The sequence below is a fragment of the Amphiprion ocellaris genome, chromosome 7 (assembly GCF_022539595.1).
Source record: "Amphiprion ocellaris isolate individual 3 ecotype Okinawa chromosome 7, ASM2253959v1, whole genome shotgun sequence".
Lineage (NCBI taxonomy): Eukaryota > Metazoa > Chordata > Actinopteri > Pomacentridae > Amphiprion > Amphiprion ocellaris.
This window is the reverse complement of record NC_072772.1, coordinates 29,077,704-29,095,513: the sequence shown is the minus strand read 5'-3', so window position 1 is coordinate 29,095,513 and position 17,810 is coordinate 29,077,704. Positions and strand designations below refer to the sequence as shown.

Below are 17,810 nucleotides of genomic sequence, written 5' to 3'. Positions count from 1 at the left end.
GCAGGCTGCTTCTAGGCATCCTATGATACGATTGAGAATGTTTGAAAATATAAAAACATGGACTAAGTTTGTACACAGTGCAGTATTCTAGTCCAACATAATGCAAAAACATCTATTAATCTGGTGGGAGGATCAAAAGCAGAGCACATATCATGCCAGTCAAATAGCCTTTGACATGCTCATTTGTAGATTAGGAGGAAAACACGAATAACCCAGCTTCATCGTTTGCCATTTTGCTGGCTTTGATCTCGGGGATGCAGAAATCAGATTTAGTCTGAGCAAAAATTGAAAAAAGAGGGAGGAGTTTTGTCAACATGGGATTTAAGATGTTTGGAAAATATGTCACTTAAAAGTAATCAGCACATCAAGGAAAATTAACTGTTACTGCAGGAATAGGGTGTGTGAGTGAGGGGTTGGTTCTCTGTTCACAGCTGCGGCAATTAGAGGCAAACTTCTACATTTGGAGGCCATGTGCACTTTCCTTTGCATCCCTGATTGAAACAAATGAGGCAAATAATTGGAAGTGTGGTCAGTTTACTAGGGTGAGGTCCGTCTTGAAGCCTTTCACGTCTCAAAACAAACGACTCTATTTATTCAGTTTGATTTCAGGAGATATTGCAATCAATGCGACGATTAGAATGCAACAAACTCGGTTTTAATGATTAATACTCACAACATTTGAGGGGGTGCCATAATGGAGCTGCTGATGGAGAGTTTCTGGAAGTGGCAGACTTTGTGTTTACCAGAGTGTTAAGCTGCTGCTGACATCTTGAGGAGCAGGATTTATACTGCAGCTGGGGGATAAAGCGACGTCAGCACTGCACGACGTGGAAGATGGAGCGGGGGAGGAGGCTCGACGGAGATGCTACGTTAAAGCTGCCATCCTTCAAAATAAGAGCGTCTATTTACAGTATCGCTCCCAGCCTCTTATTTGTAAACGAAGACCCATTAAGCTGCGTAGATTATGTGTGTTGGTTGAACTTCGTTGCGTTTAGATCCAACCAATGCTGCGTGCAATAAAATTTAAAAAATATAAACTTTTATTTTGAAGCGATACTAGTAAAGCTGCTAGCTGGCTGGATGCAGGGATTTTCTGTCTGAATTATATAGAAGCAGGCAGATCATGTTAACGATTCGGGATAAATAATCATGTATGTAGCATGGAGTGATTATTAAAGAGTCCGGTGCATTCCTGTTCAATTTATTCTACCTTTCAAGTGTGCTGTCTGTGCAAATAACGGCTTGCTTCTCTCTCGGACGACTGGACTTGGCTCCAAATATCAGGTTGGTCTGGAAGCTAGCTGTCAGGTAGCAGCCCACTAGCCAGCCACATCAGCACCGCTGCTGCTGTTAGCCACGTTAGCATCAAGCTGTTATCCTGTGTCGATGTGGATTACACAGCTGCACGATCATCATTTTTTTCCCCTGACAACCCTGATAGCGTCTTTGTGTGTTAGTGTCTGTCTTGCAGAGATTTCATGATGGCAGACAGTATCATGAGCAAGGCTGCTACTATGGAGATCCCCATTAACAGCAATGGAGACACAGGGACTCTCCCAGAGGATGACAGCCTGGAGCAGGTCAGTCACGTTTGCTCTCACCTCGCTGAAGATGTCCTCATAATACAACCGTGATTGGCATTTTGTACTCAGTTTGGTGGCTCTTTTCCAATTTACATGACAATACAGTCCAGAGCTGAGGCTGGTTAGGCCAAGTGTTACCTAACCATGCATAGGCCTGCAGCTATGGACAGTAGGAACTTACCAGTACCTGCTACCACATGATGATGCGTTAAGACAATTAAGAGAGACATAAATTGTGAAAGGATGCTTTTGTCATATAACCTTGTGTCATACAAGCTGTCTTTAAAATCTGTCTGAGTGCAACGTTTATGTTTCATTTTGGTACAGCCCAACAGAGTTTAAACAGCTGTAGCATCAATCCTGCATGAAAAACAGCAGAATAATATCACAGACATACATGTATATATTAAAGTGTCACTGAGTATTGCTGTGCCACCATATTGAACAATTAAACAGCACATAAGCAAGTCATCTGAGTGTTATCTGTGTGCATATGAACGTGGATTACTTAGGTTTTTTAACTATTAAAAAACTGCATGGTTTCTTCTCATTTTATTCATATTTTAATTTTTGAATAGGTTTATTGAAATTATGTATGATAATAATCATATTAAGAAAACTTAATTGGATGAAATATATTTAAGATTATAATGTATACATGGAAGCTAAAACTTTCCAAATCCCAATGATGTTTTTGTGTCCAGCATTTTTTAAGGTGCACACTGCGCTGTTCATGCAGATTTTGAAAAATTAGATTTTTGCCTTTAAAATCTAAACATATGTATTGTTGTCAATCCATCAGGACCTGCAGCAGGTGATGGTGTCTGGACCCAACCTGAATGAAACCAGCATTGTCTCAGGAGGTTATGGAGGACCTGCAGGGGGCATCATTCCAACCAGCACCATCAAAGGTACTCCTGACTGTCATCCTCTCCAGCTTTTGCTTTGTTGTCTGTTTTTCAAAGCACATACAGAGTTTTCTCTTTAAAAGATAGAACAAATCTGAAGGTGCATTAAGTAGCAGTTTCTGTATCAGAGTTTGATATTATCCTAACAACTATGCTGTATATCCAGCTATAGCTTTATATGGTTGTCAATCAATTCAAACGACCTTGCAATTACTGTGCCCTCTATTGACATATATGTCTTTACATAGCTCACTGTTCCATCTACTTTGTGTTGCCCCCCCCCACCCCTCGTTGAGCTGTGCCAGAGATCTGTCAGTGTTCTTGCAATCCTTCATTAACTGAAAGAGGTCAATACTTAATGCACCTTTAACAAACCACAGCAAGAGCTTCTCCTCCATGTGTTTTAACGTGTCACCAGAGAGCTACTGACCTATTGGCTCCCAGTTTATATTACAAACATCCGTATTCCATAGGGCCTGCAATTCGCTTCAACCCTGAGTATCTGGACAGAAGAAGAGCCCCTGCATCAGCACCAGGTGGCTGTGTACTCTCACCACCCTTTCTTCTTTGTTTAGTTAACCTTTACTTGTTGGTCTTTTTTGGGCCACTTATTAGAGGTTTGGATACGCTTGACTAAGGGAGTTGTATGCAACCTTGCTTGAACCTATTCAACTCACAGCTTCAGCAACGAGAAATGTTCTGGCAGCTTTCAAAATTAGGGATGCACTAACCAGATGTTACAGGGCTGTCACTTGAAATGTTGTATTGATGTCTCATAAGGATGTTGTCTTTTGTACTGTAAAATGTGCTTTGGATGAGTATTTTGTCATGACTTGGTACTTACTTTTCATCCCTCGAAGTCCATTTTCATCTGTTTTACAAATCCTTTTATTCTGCATGAGGGAATTGCATGGTGGATTATTATTGCATCAAAACCCCTTTAACCCCCACTTATTATGTATGCTCCTCCACGGAGCCTAACATTTTCTTTCAGTCTACACATTCTGCTGTTCAGCTGCGTATCTCACTGCCAAGCTCCTTTCACCGCACTCATTTTTTTACTCATTTTATGTCTTCTTCTCATTCTTACGCTTTTATCACCGCCATGCTCATTTCAGACATTCGCATGAAATCCCGGAGTGCTAACTTGCCTAACAGTCAATCCTCAGCCAGCCGACTTGCCCAACACACAGACCAGCACCCAGGTATCACCAGGCTCATCACCATGTCCACACTGTCCTACTTATTGTCATGACTCATGCAATTTCTGTAAACTGCTGCCCTGTAAGCTTTGATAGCATAATATGCAGTATTGTGGACATTTGTTCGTTTTTCTCTCTTTTAGGGTCAGCAAACCATAACACTAATTCAACTGAAGAAGTTTCACGTGGCGTGGCAGTGGAGAAATTGGACAGTGTAAAGAAATGGGGCATTAACACATATAAGGTATTGTGTGCTTTCTGTAGATGCTTTGTTTTTAAAAGTGGATAAAATATTTGACTTTTTAATGCTTCTTTGTATCACCCTTACAACGTCACAATTTATAGTATTAAATAAAAATGCATATGTAAAATGTTGGGTATTCATTGGCACCAAACTTGGTCACACACTGCCTATATCAGGTTTATTCAGTGTATGTCTTGCTTAATACTACCACACAGATGAAATTTTACTTAACTGAAATTGCATTTGATGAGTTATTATTCAGATTTATTTTATCAAGACAAATTAACAGCAAACACTTCAATTTGTCTTTCTAAGATGACATTTTTTGTTCTTCCCTTCCCTTCTTTGCACTTAAAATAACTTAAAATATGTTGAATTAAAGAAACAGTTATTTGCTTTCTTGCTGAGGGAATGAGAACATACAAACCACGCTCATGTGAGATGCTTAGCTTGGCTTTGCTGAACTTAGCATAAACACCTTTCAGAGGCAGCGGGGCTAACTGTTTCTAAAGCTGCAACAATTAATTAGTTGTCAACTATTAAAATAAGAACTAACTATTTTGATAATGGACTCATCAGTGTAAATTTTTTTTCAGAACAAAAAGTCGGTGTAAATATTAACTCCATCAGATTTGCTGCGCACTGGGTTTCTTCCGGGTTTATTGTAATCTCTTCACATTTACCATGCAGTGCACAAAGCAGATGTTCTCGGAGAGGTTTGGCCGAGGCTCACGAACGGTAGACCTGGAACTCGAGGCTCAGATCGACGTCTTAAGAGATACCAAGAGCAAGTACGAAAACATCCTAAGTCTGGCCACTGCACTCATCAGTCATTTTCAAAGCATGGTGCAGACGCAACAGGCTCTAGGAGACACATTCACCGACCTAAGTCAGAAGTCCCCGGAGTTACAGGTATAGTAATACCAGAGCTCTCAATGTGGCCTGACATGACATGGCTTTGACAAGGAAATCTTCTGTGTTTCTCTGCAGGATGAGTTTGGGTATAATGCAGAAACACAAAAGCTGTTGTGTAAGAATGGTGAGGCTCTGCTTGGTGCCATCAACTTCTTTGTGTCTAGTGTCAACACCCTGGTCAACAAAACAATGGAAGATACTTTGATGACCATTAGGCTGTATGAAAATGCAAGGTAAGAAACCCTGACTTCTTTTTTAGGAGCTGAATAATATAATCTGAGTGGCTGTAGAGGGATCACCTGCAGCATGACTGTGACAGCCTTTCTTGTTTTTGTGTGCAGACTTGAGTTTGATGCCTATCGTTCTGATCTGGAAGAGCTGAGTTTGGGTCCGAGGGATGCCGCTGCCATGGTCCGAATTGAGATGGCTCAGCATGACTACCAGGTCCACAGAGACAAATATGAACGGCTGCGCAGTGATGTCACCATCAAGCTTAAATTCCTGGAGGAAAACAAGGTTTACTTCACAATTGAGTTTTCATCCTTGTAAATTCCCCATGTTTAAAGTGACATCCTCTGAAATGTTGGTTTTGTTGAGCTCCTGTTGTTTAACTTCTTGCCATGCTGCAGTGATGACTCCATGACATCATTGCTGGATGTGGTTATACATGCAGCAGAACACAAAATTAACCACACCCAAAGTCAGGGATTATGGATGCTGGGTGTGTTCTGAGGTGAAGCAGTCTTGAAACATTTTAACCAGGGAGGCAAGTAGAGCCCTGCTTTTTAGTATGGTGTTGCTCCTTAAAAACAACCACTTGAAATTGGTTGGAGATTGTCATTCTGAATGTAGAAAGAATTTTAAATAATCAAACTAGGTTGTGCAATCATATTTAAACCAGATGGAGCATGTTGTGATTCATTCCAGTCTGTCATTGCTGTCTCACACCACATTGATTTGTTCAATGATGCCTAGATTACCGTGTTAAGTAGCGCCATGTTAAATGCTACTTCCAGTCAGTACGCACTGAAGCTGCTGCTTATGGTTGATTTTTGTAGAAGCGGAGTAGTCTTTTCTGCCACCACTTCAACCACTTCCAAGGTACACGAAGAAGGGTGTGGCAGAGTTTTTAGGCCTGAAAATGGCCATTGTCTTCGCCATTACGCATCTGTCGAGGCTAGGGAAGGTGAAAGTAAATGAAGTACTCAGACCTCTTCGTCCACAACTACAGTAGATTCAATACATAGCAATAATGCCTTAGTTTTGCCATGAAGACCAATTTCAACAATTTTTGCAAAATTAATGAAAAATGGGAAAAAAAATAAAACTCAGCAGTTCGATTTTTTTTTTTTTAAAGATAATACTGTACATTAAAAGGCCTGCTAGAGAATACATCTTAAAATAATGTAATGCGCAAGTTATTTTTAGGTTAATTCTCCAGAAAATCTTCTGAGCAGCTACTAAACTTCATCTCAACAGATGTCTGCAGGCTGTGTTTTCCTGGAAACACTTGAAGCTGTGTTTGTAACAGGACATTTTCCATGTTTTTTTTTTTTTTTCTTCCAGGTGAAAGTGATGCACAAGCAGCTGCTTCTCTTCCATAATGCAATCTCAGCTTACTTTGCTGGCAACCAGCAGCAGTTGGAACAAACTCTAATACAATTCAATGTCAAGTTAAAGCCCCCTGGATCAGACAAGCCGTCCTGGCTGGAGGAACAGTAATGAGCACCCAGGCTTCAGCTATCTGAGATGTACAGTGACACGCTGGTCAGTGAAAACTCGACATTGTGGTTAGGTGGACAAGAATTAAAGGCATAAAAGAGTATATTGTAGGATCAGTAGCAGAAAGAGATATCTCTTTTGTAATGTTTTTCTGTATCATTTATTACATAGATGGAACAACTATTTCAGTTGTATTTAGGATTTTTTGTTATATCACAAAATCACCTTTTGTTACTTTCTTATTCTTTTGTTAGTACAATCATTTACATGTATATCACTTGTTACGTACAGAATAGTCGACTGTTGTGGAGATTCCCCTTGGCAGTTTTGCACATGCATAATTTTGCTGTTGTTTAATAGTGTCTGAAGTTATCTTTAATATTTCAGTGTTTATCGAATGGGAGGAATTCCACAAATCAGATTTGCAAGTAAGTGGGACACTGCTTAAAATGTTATGAAATATTCTCTGAAATTGTATTTATTTTCTTTATGCATGCCCAACCATTTTCTTCAACTTATGTTTAGCAGATTTAGGTCAAAGACATTGGGATATAACATAATTTTAGAAACCGTCCCACTATCTTTCTTCTGTCTCTTTGTGGAATACCTGCCTGAATGGTCAGTCTACAGTTTACACAGAAGGGAGCATATGTGTATATATATATATATATATATATATATATATATATATATATATATATATATATATATATATATATATATATATATATATATATATATAGGTTAATCTCCTAATTTTTTGGGTATCTACAGTAACAGTAACAGTATGGCATTATGAATCCAGCACCATAAGTATCTCTGTTTTTACTTCAGCGTTTACACATGGAAACAAACCTGAAAAACATCAAATCTAGTGGTTATGTTTCACAGTAATCAGCATCAATCCATACATTAGATGCTTTAATACTAAATACAAAGATCTCAGTTATCAGAAAGGAATCCAAATCAAAATGTGGCTCATAGCCAGTGTCTGTTTGACTATGTTAATAGAAGGTGCCAGTGTGCGACTTATAAAAACAACCTTTGAGACCTGTTGTTGAAGTGTCAAATTTGAATACTGGGTGGAAATATTGGATATATGTGATACCACATGCACTTTTGGTGACAGTACAAAACTCAGTATCTCTTCAAAGACAGAATGTATACGTACATTTATCTTACTTTGTGTTATTTATTTATCTGTTTATAACATGACATTGTATGTTACTTAGATTCTTTTACGTTTTAGTCAGCTGATTGTCGTTATCTTGTTCTGCGTTTCCAATAAAGTCTGCTGGATGTTTTGTTTCACTTAACTGTGCAGTTGACACAGGTTTGTCAATAGCGTTCACAGAGAATGTACAGAAAACTCACAATATATGTAATATGTTAATTATGTACATGATAAAACAATATGAGACATCTACAACATGCTTTCTATTTCTTATCTTGCTTTATATTTTACTACTAGTTCACGTTGCTGCACCAATGTGAGTTTTTTTTGTGGTTTTGGCAGCAGTTTTTGCCACTACTGGAAACAATTTTTAAATTTTTTTTATTAGACTGCAAATTACACCTCCATTAACAGCTAATTAACTCCACTTTGATATAAAGGAGAAACTTTAAGTAGCATCTGGAGACAAACTTAGCTCAATTTGTATTATAACGCTTGTCAAGCATAAAAGTAATTCGTTCGAAATACTGTATTAATTTTATATTTTCAATATTTGTGAGTGTCTTGTTGGTCTCACTGATTGGGTTTCAGGCATTGTATGTACATAATTATTACATATGAAACCATTAGTCATATGACAAAATATTGAATGGAAATAGTGAAGATATCAGTATAAGGTTATAATGTAAGTTTTAGTACATTCAGTAGATTGCATTTTTAATCCATTGTGTTACCATGGAAGTATATTGATTCTGAGTTTGCAAATAGGAAGTGGACTTGAATGCTGAAAAAGCTAGACTACTTAGGTCTGATATTGTTTTCACAGGGTAGCTAAAAATAGCTGAAATCATAAAACAGAAGCAACCATCAAACCCCTCTCATTTCTTGTTAAGCAGTCCCCTTTATGAGTTCTGAGCTTATCTTAAAACGACACACAGCTTGCAGAGGTCACATATTTGGCCTGGCAATGTTGAGTCATGCATCTCCTCCTTACTGACACTCCTTCCAGCCTTTTCCTGAAATGGATATGCAGTCAACGAACTCAAAACTCAGGATTCCCACTTAAAATGTACTTTGTTCCATGGCTCATTTTCGTGTAAGTCAGTTTTTGAAAATAGTGGGATCCAGCTGGGCCATTGTTACAGCATCCAAGAAAGAAAAAAAAAATGTTAAGAAACGCATTAAAAGGGAAGGAATCTTAATATGAGTATTTAAATTAACTGCACTTGAAATATTTTGTGTAGAGCTTATTTTACAAAATGCCTGACTCAGAAATGACAAACAGATTTCTGGCAGGCTTTTATTAATCTTATTATTTGTATGTATTACATAGTAAAAAAATATAAGACGGATAATCTGTTAAATTAGTGTCTGGGATTTTGTATAGCTAGGAAAGAGATCCCTCATTGTTCTTTAAATCTGCTTGAAACTCTTACTAAGTTTTCTCTCAGTATTAGATAAAAGATGAATGAGTATCAAAAGATTTGCATACAGATATATTAAAGGCATTAAAGCTTTCATTGACAGGGCTTATCATTTCTGAGTCACAGGGCTCACTGCTACCAATTGATTTCCCCTGCAAACACTTCAAGGGCAGCATGACCATCATCTTTAATGTTTAAAAAAAGTTTCTGACACATTTTATTTGTTATTTATTTATGCATTTAATGCTAATTTATTTATTGTGCCGACAAAGCTAAAACTGTGGCACTCCGGCTTTAAAAAAAAAAAAAAAAAGATTTTTTTCTTGAGAGTATTATTTACTTGCTCACAAGCCCAGAAAGAAATCAATTGGCCTCCACTATCAGTCAGGATATTTAACATGCCATCTACAAAGCCAGACTGCTCACAAAACGAGTTCATGACAGCAGCACTCCAGCAGACAAGCAGAAGAATCCCTGTAAGTCCCAGGATTCCAGGGTAGGAAGGTGTGGGCTGTCATGACCATAAGTGAGCTACCTGGGCGTGTCGATTCCACCCTGGTACTTTCGACACTTTGTTCTTGCGTTCTTCAGCTCGATGTCACTTTGCTTCTGGAGTTTTAACAACGGCACAGTAAAGACACAGAGAAAGGACTCTGATAATAAGGTTAGTTTTCTTTTTACTTCAGCAGCTGTACTCGAAAATAGTGTTTCAAGTCTAAACAAACTTTGTTGTAGCCGTTTAGAAATTGTGGTGGATTGGTTAAGCAGAATAAGCACCAGACTTGTACAAGTTACTATCTATCCTTTATTATTTAAGGAGGCTTTCAGTTCACATAATTTACTAAATGGTCGAAGCCAGTGAAGTAAAAATGAGCTTAATTAAAATGAACACACTGTGTAACTTTTACTTTATAGTTTATCTTATGGTGACACTAACATTAAGTGTCACTTCTGTATTGCTGTTCTAAAGTTACTCATAGACTGTAAGGCTTTATTTATTGCTTAATATGGCTGCTCACTGTTGCAGTGTACATGTGAATATTTGTGATTGAGTCCACACCCTGCCCTATTTCTTTTAGTCTGAATGCATCATCCTAACTGACAAACGTCTGGGACAAAGAGCTGCACCATAGTTCATATAAAAACAACAGTTCAGAACAGCTTCTGTTTCTCTGCAGATTATTTATGAGCATAAATACTGGCTTGATGAGTGGAACCATGCTTGCAACCCAAACCTGCTGAGAGGTTCTTGTTGAAAGATGCAACCAGGAGGTCCACCCGCTCCACCACCTCCACCACCACCACCTCCACCTCCGCTACCTCCACCGCCTCCTCCTCCACCTCCAGCCCCTGGCCTTTTTCCATCACTAAATGGCTTCGCCAAGGGACAGCGCCGGCGCTCCAGGATGCGCAATTTCAACTGGGAAACCCTTCCCAAGCAAAGTGTGATAGGAAAGCACAACATCTGGACAGCAGATAAGACTGATGGGGAATATGAGCTGGACACCGATCACATGGAGGAGTTGTTCAGTCACAAGCAGGTCCAGCAGCAACTCAAGGCCCAGAATGTGAGGGGCCTGTTGACTCCAGCCACAGGAGGGGAAGTGGTGAGTACATCCAGCCAGAGTATGCAGCTGTCACACTTTATACATCACAGGGAAACTTCAGCCCCAAAGGCTTGTAACAATAATTCAAATGTCTTTGCTGTATAATGCTGAGATATGGAGACAATGTATTTTGACCTTGGTTGTTATCTTTTCATAGGTGTACATTTAGTACAAACCTCTGCACAGTGTTTCCATCTCCTAAAATGTTAAGCCCCCATTGTGGCAAACTCTGTTGGATGTGGCTAAGGATCTCCTCTGTTTAGCTCATCACCATAAATGACAATACAAGTGATTTTTTAGAAATGGGAATATAGCTGATTGGAAATTTTCTCAACTCATGAGACATATATAAATAAATGGTTAATAAAAAAGTGTTATACTGCCTTACATTACCAAAATCATAACAAAAATATGATGTAATATGTTTATCAGAAACATTATGTATTGATGTACAGTCGCTCAATACAAGGGTGGAGTCTCACTATTCTTCGTATCTGTTTGCTAAGGGAAGGTAATAGTCATCATACAGCACTAGTCTGTATAGTAGCCTACGTGTGCTCTGTATTTTAGCTATTGTAACTAATAACCTACATGTATTTACATTTATCTAATGGCAAGTCTTTAGAGAAAACAACCAGGAACAAAGAAGTTTGCATGTCTGTCTGTACCCTCTACTTATACCCTACTCTTTTTAGATTAAAGACCATCTGTTTAACAAAAGTGTCTTAAAATCTCACACAAAATTAAAATTTTGACCTATGTACTTTTTTTAAAGAGTGACACTGAGAGAATGGTATCTTTTCTGTGAGTTGATTGTATTGAACAATCAACTCAGAAATCTCAACCTTTGGAATCCAGTGTCTCTTTGGAAAGCTGAGGTGTTTGTGACACAAACGACACTGTTTAAACCAATAGTGAAATTATCTTAGCAACTAGCAAACTGATAATCCCAGTCTATGTCTGTTTGTATTTCCAGGTTTCCATCCTCAGCTCCAAGAGGAGCATGAATATTGGAATTTTCCTAAAGCAATTCAAGCGGTGAGTCAGTAGTAGAATAAGTAGTAGTAAGGTGTGATTGGTTTTACACAATAATCCGTCTTTATCACAGTGTTAAACAACACAGGATGAGGCATACAGATATGTCTGTACCACAGCTGCATCACAAACCCTTGTAAGCTAGCATGTCCTGGCAGGTCTGTTCTGCACCGTCTTACAACTCCAACAGGCCTACAGGCCAACACCTCCCTGAGGTATTCAGTTCATATCAGTTATTAGGAGGTATTGTAAATGTATTGCCTAAGGTGATTTGGCATACACAACTAATCGAACAGGAAATGGACAAACTAAAATATCCTTTTTAATAGTCTTAAACATCTGTCAACAGACTACCAGAAATGTCACCAGCAGGACAATAGAATGTATTTATATATACTCTGTCTGTACATCTGAATGTGTTTCTCTCTCCATTTTAAACACTTGTATTTGGTCAAAGGATACTCCATCATTTCCATGTCCTGTACAATATGAACTTTTCTGAGGACTGGAATCTGAAATGTTTTGATTACGCAAAGCAGTTTGAGCAGGTAAAGGCTTGTTAGTGTCAGCAGTGCAAGTTTTCCAAGCATGCAAAAGTGTGGTGTTAACATTGAGAGACACTGCTCTCAACCTTAAACAAACCCTTAAAACATTAAGGTAAGCGGTGACTACTGAAATGCATCCTGTCTTTCTCTCTACCTCCATCCACAGGTCTTTAGAAGACCTGATTGAAGAAATTAAATCAGGAAGCAGTCACAGTTTTGGTCCTGGAAAACTGCGAGACTTGTGCAAGTTGCTGCCAGATGAAGGGGAGGTACTTGAGTCTGCTTCTCATTCTCTTTCTATTGTTTCACATAAATCCTGCAACCTTGTTACTTGTAACTTTACCCCATAAAAACACAATCTGTTTTATTGATTTGTGTGTTTTCCATGAATGCAGGTCAAGCAGCTGGTTAACTTTAAAGGCGACCACTCTGCTGTACCCGAAGCAGATCTTTTTATGCTCATGCTGGTCAAAATTCCTAGGTAAGCTACTTGAATGTAATTTCATCAATTGCTTGTGCTAAATGAAATTTGTGGTTTACTAATGATGGAAACTTTGCATCTGTTAGTTATGAGGAGCGTCTGAGCAGCTTGGTGCTGAAAGAGGAATTTTTCCCCCTCATAGATGAAATGAAAGGATTAATTGGTACTTTGACAGCTGCTGGAAGAGGTATTGTTGTTTTTTCTGGATTTTAACTAGATTAGACTCAACATATTTTGGGTAAAAATACAGTTACAAGCCTATTTAGACTTTAAATTAACCATGCATTTCTTCTTTTAGAGCTATTAGAGTCTGATCATCTCCATTCTATCATTCGTTTGGTACTGAAGACTGGAAATTACATGAATGCTGTGAGTATGTAGTATGTGATAGTGGAGTCTTAAAGGACTTTCCTTTGTTTATACATCATTGATATCAGTATCTTTATTTGATTACAGGGTGGTTATGCAGGCAGTGCCATTGGCTTTCGGATGTCTTCTCTGCTGAAGCTAGTGGATACCAAAGCAAATAAACCAGGAATGAATCTTATGCATTATGTCGTGATGGTAAGTAGCTTTTATTAGGTTAATCTAATTGCAATGTAGAGTCAATTTTTCTGTATCTTAAGCTATGTTTGCAAAATGTGATTTCTCTGCAAACTTTTATATTCATCACAGCAAGCCCAGAAGGCTGATATGGCCCTGCTGAAATTTCCAGATCAGCTCAAACATATTGAAGATGCAGCTAGGTAAATAATTTATGAAAAAAAACAAACCTTGTTCATAAACTATGTATATAGTTTAACCCCCTTTTTGTTTGCTACACCATGAGAATTAGTTTTTCTTTCCTGTTTTTGTTTTGTTTTGTTTTTAGAAAGAACAAAGGTGACATTGAAGCAGAGTTTAAAAGACAGATGAAGAAAGTACAAGATGCCAAAACAGACGCCTTGAAGCATGAAGACCTGAAGGTACAAATGGAGGATTTTCTCAAGGTGAGAAATTGTTTTCTGGGTGCAATGCAGCCCAGTTTGTGTGGATTTTGATCATGGATGCATGTTCTAATGTCATGATTTTGGCTCCAATTAGGAAGCTGAGGTTTGTTTGGCTGAAATAGAGACTGATCTTCAGGAACTGCAGTCAATAAGTGATTCTGTGGCAGAGTACTTCTGTGAGGACCCCACGAAGTTCAAACTGGAGGAGTGTTGCTCCGTTTTCAACTCCTTTTGTGAGAAATTCCTGCGGGCCATGCAGGTAAGCCTGTGTACATGGAATGTTCCTTAGCTGAACTAAAAAAATCTCTCATTGCTCCATTAACCATGTGACTTTCTGCAGGAAAACAAGGCTAGAGAGATGGCCGAAGTGAAACGGAGACAGAGGGACAGATTACAAAATGCAGCCAAGCGCAGGTCCACAGCTACCTGCTCCAGCAGAGACAAGGAAATGGATGGAGTTGCATTAGAGTCCGTACTACAGAATTTCCTCACCAATCGCATCTCTAGGAGAAGATCTGGGAGGCCCTCATCGACTTATGGAAGCCCCACTAGTAGCAGCCCTAATAACGGGAGCCTATCTGAAATTACGTCTCAGGCCAACCTCCCCACTGGAAACCAAAAGCATGGAGGTTCCTTTGCATTTAAAGCCAGGGAGATGGGCAGAAAAGAGTGGAATTCGGCAGTTGAACTCACAGAGAACTCTTCATTTAAGAAAGATCAGTCAAATATCGAGGACAACAAAGCAAAAAGTGACATTTCTCATAAAGATGAGATGAAAACTTCCAAAAAAGAGGACCCTAGAGGATTTACGCACCCAGCCAAAAGGACCAGTAGCATTGCCTCTGTAGGCAGGTCTTTCTCAGCCACCACTGACGACGAGGAAGATCTGCAAGACAATAATGAGGAGGAGGCCCAAAAGTTACGTGAAGCATCTAAAAAAGTTTTGCGTTTTCAGAACAGCCGTGGCAGTGTCTCATCTGGGGACTACTCTCTGGAAAGTCAGAAATCTCCCTGTGCAAAAAAGACTTTGCCTCATCAGCTCACTTTTGATGAGCACACAGAGAGGTATCCTGGAAACCCAAACAATGAGGATATGCTTCAGTTTTTGTTTAATCCTCAGACCTCATCAAAGCGCAACCTTGGCCGCCGGCATACTCTGCCTACCAAAGTCCCTAAAACTGAGGAGGATGAGGATAATGTGTGGACTCAGCCTCCAGTCATAACTCCAAATCCTGCAGCAGAAAAAAAAGGGACACTATTAGGAGACGCTGCTGGACACACTCCTTCAAAAACAGTATTTGATTTTACTGAAACTTCTCACAACTTTAAAAAGTCTGGTGCTGAAAACCAGAATTCTCCATCAGCAGAAAAGAAAAGTAAGCCAGCGGTTTCTTTAGCACATGGACAAGATGAAGGGTTTCTGGAACAAAACCAAGAGGGCAAATCAGTGGAGCCTGCAGGCGAGAACCTGCAGTTAAATAGAGAAAATATTCCACCTAGGAGTTTGTGGTTTAAGACTGAGACATCTGGGCTATTTTTTAGCTTTTTTAAACGGCTTGGAGATATGAGCAAACCGCAAAATAGCAAGGAAACGACCCAGAAGGGCACAGATTCTAGTGTGTAGGCTCTGAAATATATTTCTAAATTTATGAAATACATTATGTGTATAAATTTAAAGCTCATGTAACTTTAGTGTTACTTGCAGTTAACATATAAAAGATACATCATAGCTGATAGTAGTGATGATGATATAATGTTGTCTTTTGTGTTATGTTAATTTCGTGAAATGAAAACTGAATAAGATATGAGGAGATTTTAGGAAAGTGGTTGGAGAATGTTTTGTTGTTGTGGAAAGGCTTTTTGTATGTTGTACCACTAGATGGCAGAATAACAGAGCTGAAAATGGAGGTGCTGCTTTTCAGACAATCTGTATGTCTAGTTAAAGTAAAAGTAAGATGGTCATATTCACTGTAAAACATTTTGTCTTCATCTTTTATGCATGCATAATAATATTCTATTGACAGCATGGTACTGTTCTCAATAGTTGGACAAAATAGTTTATACAGTGTAAGTGCGTGTTATATGTCAGATTTAAACCTTGTAGAATGTACTGAGAAAGTGAAGGAGTGTAGAGTGTGGAGATAAGGCAGCAGAAAGAAATCTAATTGTATTGAAATCTTGTCTTGGTTGTTATTTTTACACTAGTACTTGCTTGTACTGTATATACAGTATTCATGTTTTTCTGTTGTATATTGAAAAATGTATTTGCATTTTCCTTCTTGGTTGTCCTCGACTCTTGTTGTCACGAGCACATCAAAAATGCACAAGACTGTGGTTGCTTTCAGGGTCTTACTCAATTCAGCCATTGTTCTGGTCTTAAATGGGTCAGTGTTACAAAGGCAGCCTGTATCTGAGCAGAGCTGAACCATGGATGGTCCATGGCAAAGAGAAGGGTGCTGATCCTAAATTAACTTGAGAAGAGATTACCATGGTTGAAAGGCCAACAACTGGTGGCTGATTAAGATGGAAAATACCAGCTTTCAGCACTGTCAGATACAGCCCCAATATCCCCATTAGCTAGGAGCAGAGGCAAGGGGTCAGGGAGCTTGTGTCAATACAACTAACAGTTCAAAATGTTGTTTAACTTCTGGCATCTCTTAGCAGTTGATATTAGAGTTACAGAGTTAGTTCCGGTACTATGTCAGGATGTCTTAGTCCATGACCTCTTTAGTATCCACATTTAAACGCCAACTGGAGCAATCTAATGCATATTAATGTTTCTTTGTGTTCAAATATTTATTAGATTGAATGCATGGTCACTGAAATTACAGAGATGTGATGTAAGTTGTGACTTGTCTGATTGTTCTATTGTATGTATCAATATCTCATCAGGGTGAATAAATGAATCTCATGATGTAGAGAAAAGAATCACTGGATTGTCCAGGTACCTCTACTTTCCACCACAGATAGATTCCTTTATATTCCCAAAAACAAAAATAAAAGAAAAACAACTGTATATTTCTACAGCTCTGTAATTGTTGTAATATTTGATGACACTGCATACATTAAAACTAACTGAACTGGGCCTGAAATGGGTATCTGCTCCACTGATCATAGCTATTTTAACTTGATAACAGAAATGTAGTTTTTCTTCTTTCTGACCTACATATTTTATAGCTATTTAAAACTTTTAACTTCAAGTTAAAGATAGAAGAGTTAAAAGAGTGTTTTATTCTGTATTTGTCAAAAGGCTATAAGAACAGTATCTGATGTAGTGCACAGCTTTAGCATAATCACATTATTATACCAATTTTAAGTCTGACATGATTATGTGTGGAACATGCTTTAAATTAGTGTGTAGTAATGGCTGTGTAAGAAATAGTCCCTTATTACAGGACTGACTGGAGTCACGAAGATGAAAAATCGATAAAATAGTCCCAAGTGATGAAATATTACTTATCGTAATGCTCTCTAAATAGGTGATGAAGAAATAAGAACTTCATTTCTTTATGAATAGGATGTACACCAAGTTATGAAATATACCAGCAGCGTCAGTCCTGCCAGTCAGACATACACAATGTATGTGTGTTTTGTTCACTGCTGCTGTCAGACTGCAGCAGCCATCTTGACTAAACTGGAAGCAGTCTCCATGGCAACTCCAGAATAAAACCCAGAGATGACTGTGTTTGCCCCTCACCCAAAGCCCCACCCCCAACAAACTCCTCACCGTCTGCAACACTACAGCAGCCTCACACAGTGCAGCGCAACGCATCACAATACAGTGCCATCTTTTTCGCATTCATAAGCCTTTACACATAGAGCACCTATACTGTCCACCCCCAGCCAGGGTGAAAGATGTTGCATATTTTTCTCCTCTGCATATCCTACAATATTTATATATATCACACACACGCACGCACACACACACGCACGCACACACACACACACACACATATGTATATCATATATATCATCAACTGC

At 38.7% G+C, this 17,810-nt stretch overlaps 2 protein-coding genes across 6 annotated transcripts; both read left to right on the top strand.

The window, feature by feature from the left end:
• The first annotated feature begins 1,059 nt into the window (after positions 1-1,059).
• On the top strand, positions 1,060-7,242 carry LOC111563684 (arfaptin-2-like). 4 transcript variants are annotated; one of them, XM_035944789.2, is made up of 10 exons: positions 1,060-1,284; positions 1,458-1,580; positions 2,386-2,494; positions 2,965-3,027; positions 3,610-3,696; positions 3,837-3,937; positions 4,628-4,849; positions 4,928-5,085; positions 5,194-5,368; positions 6,419-7,242. In XM_035944789.2, exons 2-10 carry the CDS (start codon positions 1,479-1,481, stop codon positions 6,572-6,574), a joined length of 1,173 nt encoding a protein of 390 aa, XP_035800682.1. In that variant the 5' UTR covers positions 1,060-1,284; positions 1,458-1,478; the 3' UTR covers positions 6,575-7,242. The 4 variants fall into 4 exon arrangements, with proteins under 4 accessions (XP_035800682.1, XP_023118655.1, XP_035800683.1 ...); XM_023262887.3 differs by lacking the exon at positions 2,965-3,027; XM_035944790.2 differs by lacking the exon at positions 3,610-3,696 and having other exon boundaries at positions 1,061-1,284.
• Positions 7,243-9,677: 2,435 nt separating this feature from the next.
• fhdc4 (FH2 domain containing 4) lies at positions 9,678-16,760 on the top strand. Of its 2 annotated transcripts, none has more exons than XM_023262867.3 (12): positions 9,678-9,836; positions 10,351-10,779; positions 11,756-11,817; positions 12,526-12,628; positions 12,755-12,840; positions 12,927-13,027; positions 13,139-13,209; positions 13,297-13,404; positions 13,516-13,586; positions 13,712-13,829; positions 13,924-14,088; positions 14,170-16,760. In XM_023262867.3, exons 2-12 carry the CDS (start codon positions 10,432-10,434, stop codon positions 15,451-15,453), a joined length of 2,517 nt encoding a protein of 838 aa, XP_023118635.2. In that variant the 5' UTR covers positions 9,678-9,836; positions 10,351-10,431; the 3' UTR covers positions 15,454-16,760. The 2 variants fall into 2 exon arrangements, with proteins under 2 accessions (XP_023118635.2, XP_054868125.1); XM_055012150.1 differs by having other exon boundaries at positions 9,799-9,836; positions 10,252-10,779.
• The last annotated feature ends 1,050 nt before the right edge of the window (positions 16,761-17,810 follow it).

What these genes read in the sequence shown, in the direction of transcription:
- LOC111563684 (XM_035944789.2), top strand. Translation starts at nt 1,479, where the DNA reads ATGATGGCAGACAGTATCATGAGCAAGGCTGCTACTATGGAGATCCCC. An exon ending in ACACACAGACCAGCACCCAG is followed by an intron (nt 3,697 to 3,836) that starts GTATCACCAGGC and finishes TCTCTCTTTTAG; the next exon opens with GGTCAGCAAACCATAACACT. An exon ending in GGGGCATTAACACATATAAG is followed by an intron (nt 3,938 to 4,627) that starts GTATTGTGTGCT and finishes TTTACCATGCAG; the next exon opens with TGCACAAAGCAGATGTTCTC.
- fhdc4 (XM_023262867.3), top strand. Translation starts at nt 10,432, where the DNA reads ATGCAACCAGGAGGTCCACCCGCTCCACCACCTCCACCACCACCACCT. An exon ending in ATGCTGGTCAAAATTCCTAG is followed by an intron (nt 12,841 to 12,926) that starts GTAAGCTACTTG and finishes TGCATCTGTTAG; the next exon opens with TTATGAGGAGCGTCTGAGCA. An exon ending in AATTCCTGCGGGCCATGCAG is followed by an intron (nt 14,089 to 14,169) that starts GTAAGCCTGTGT and finishes GACTTTCTGCAG; the next exon opens with GAAAACAAGGCTAGAGAGAT.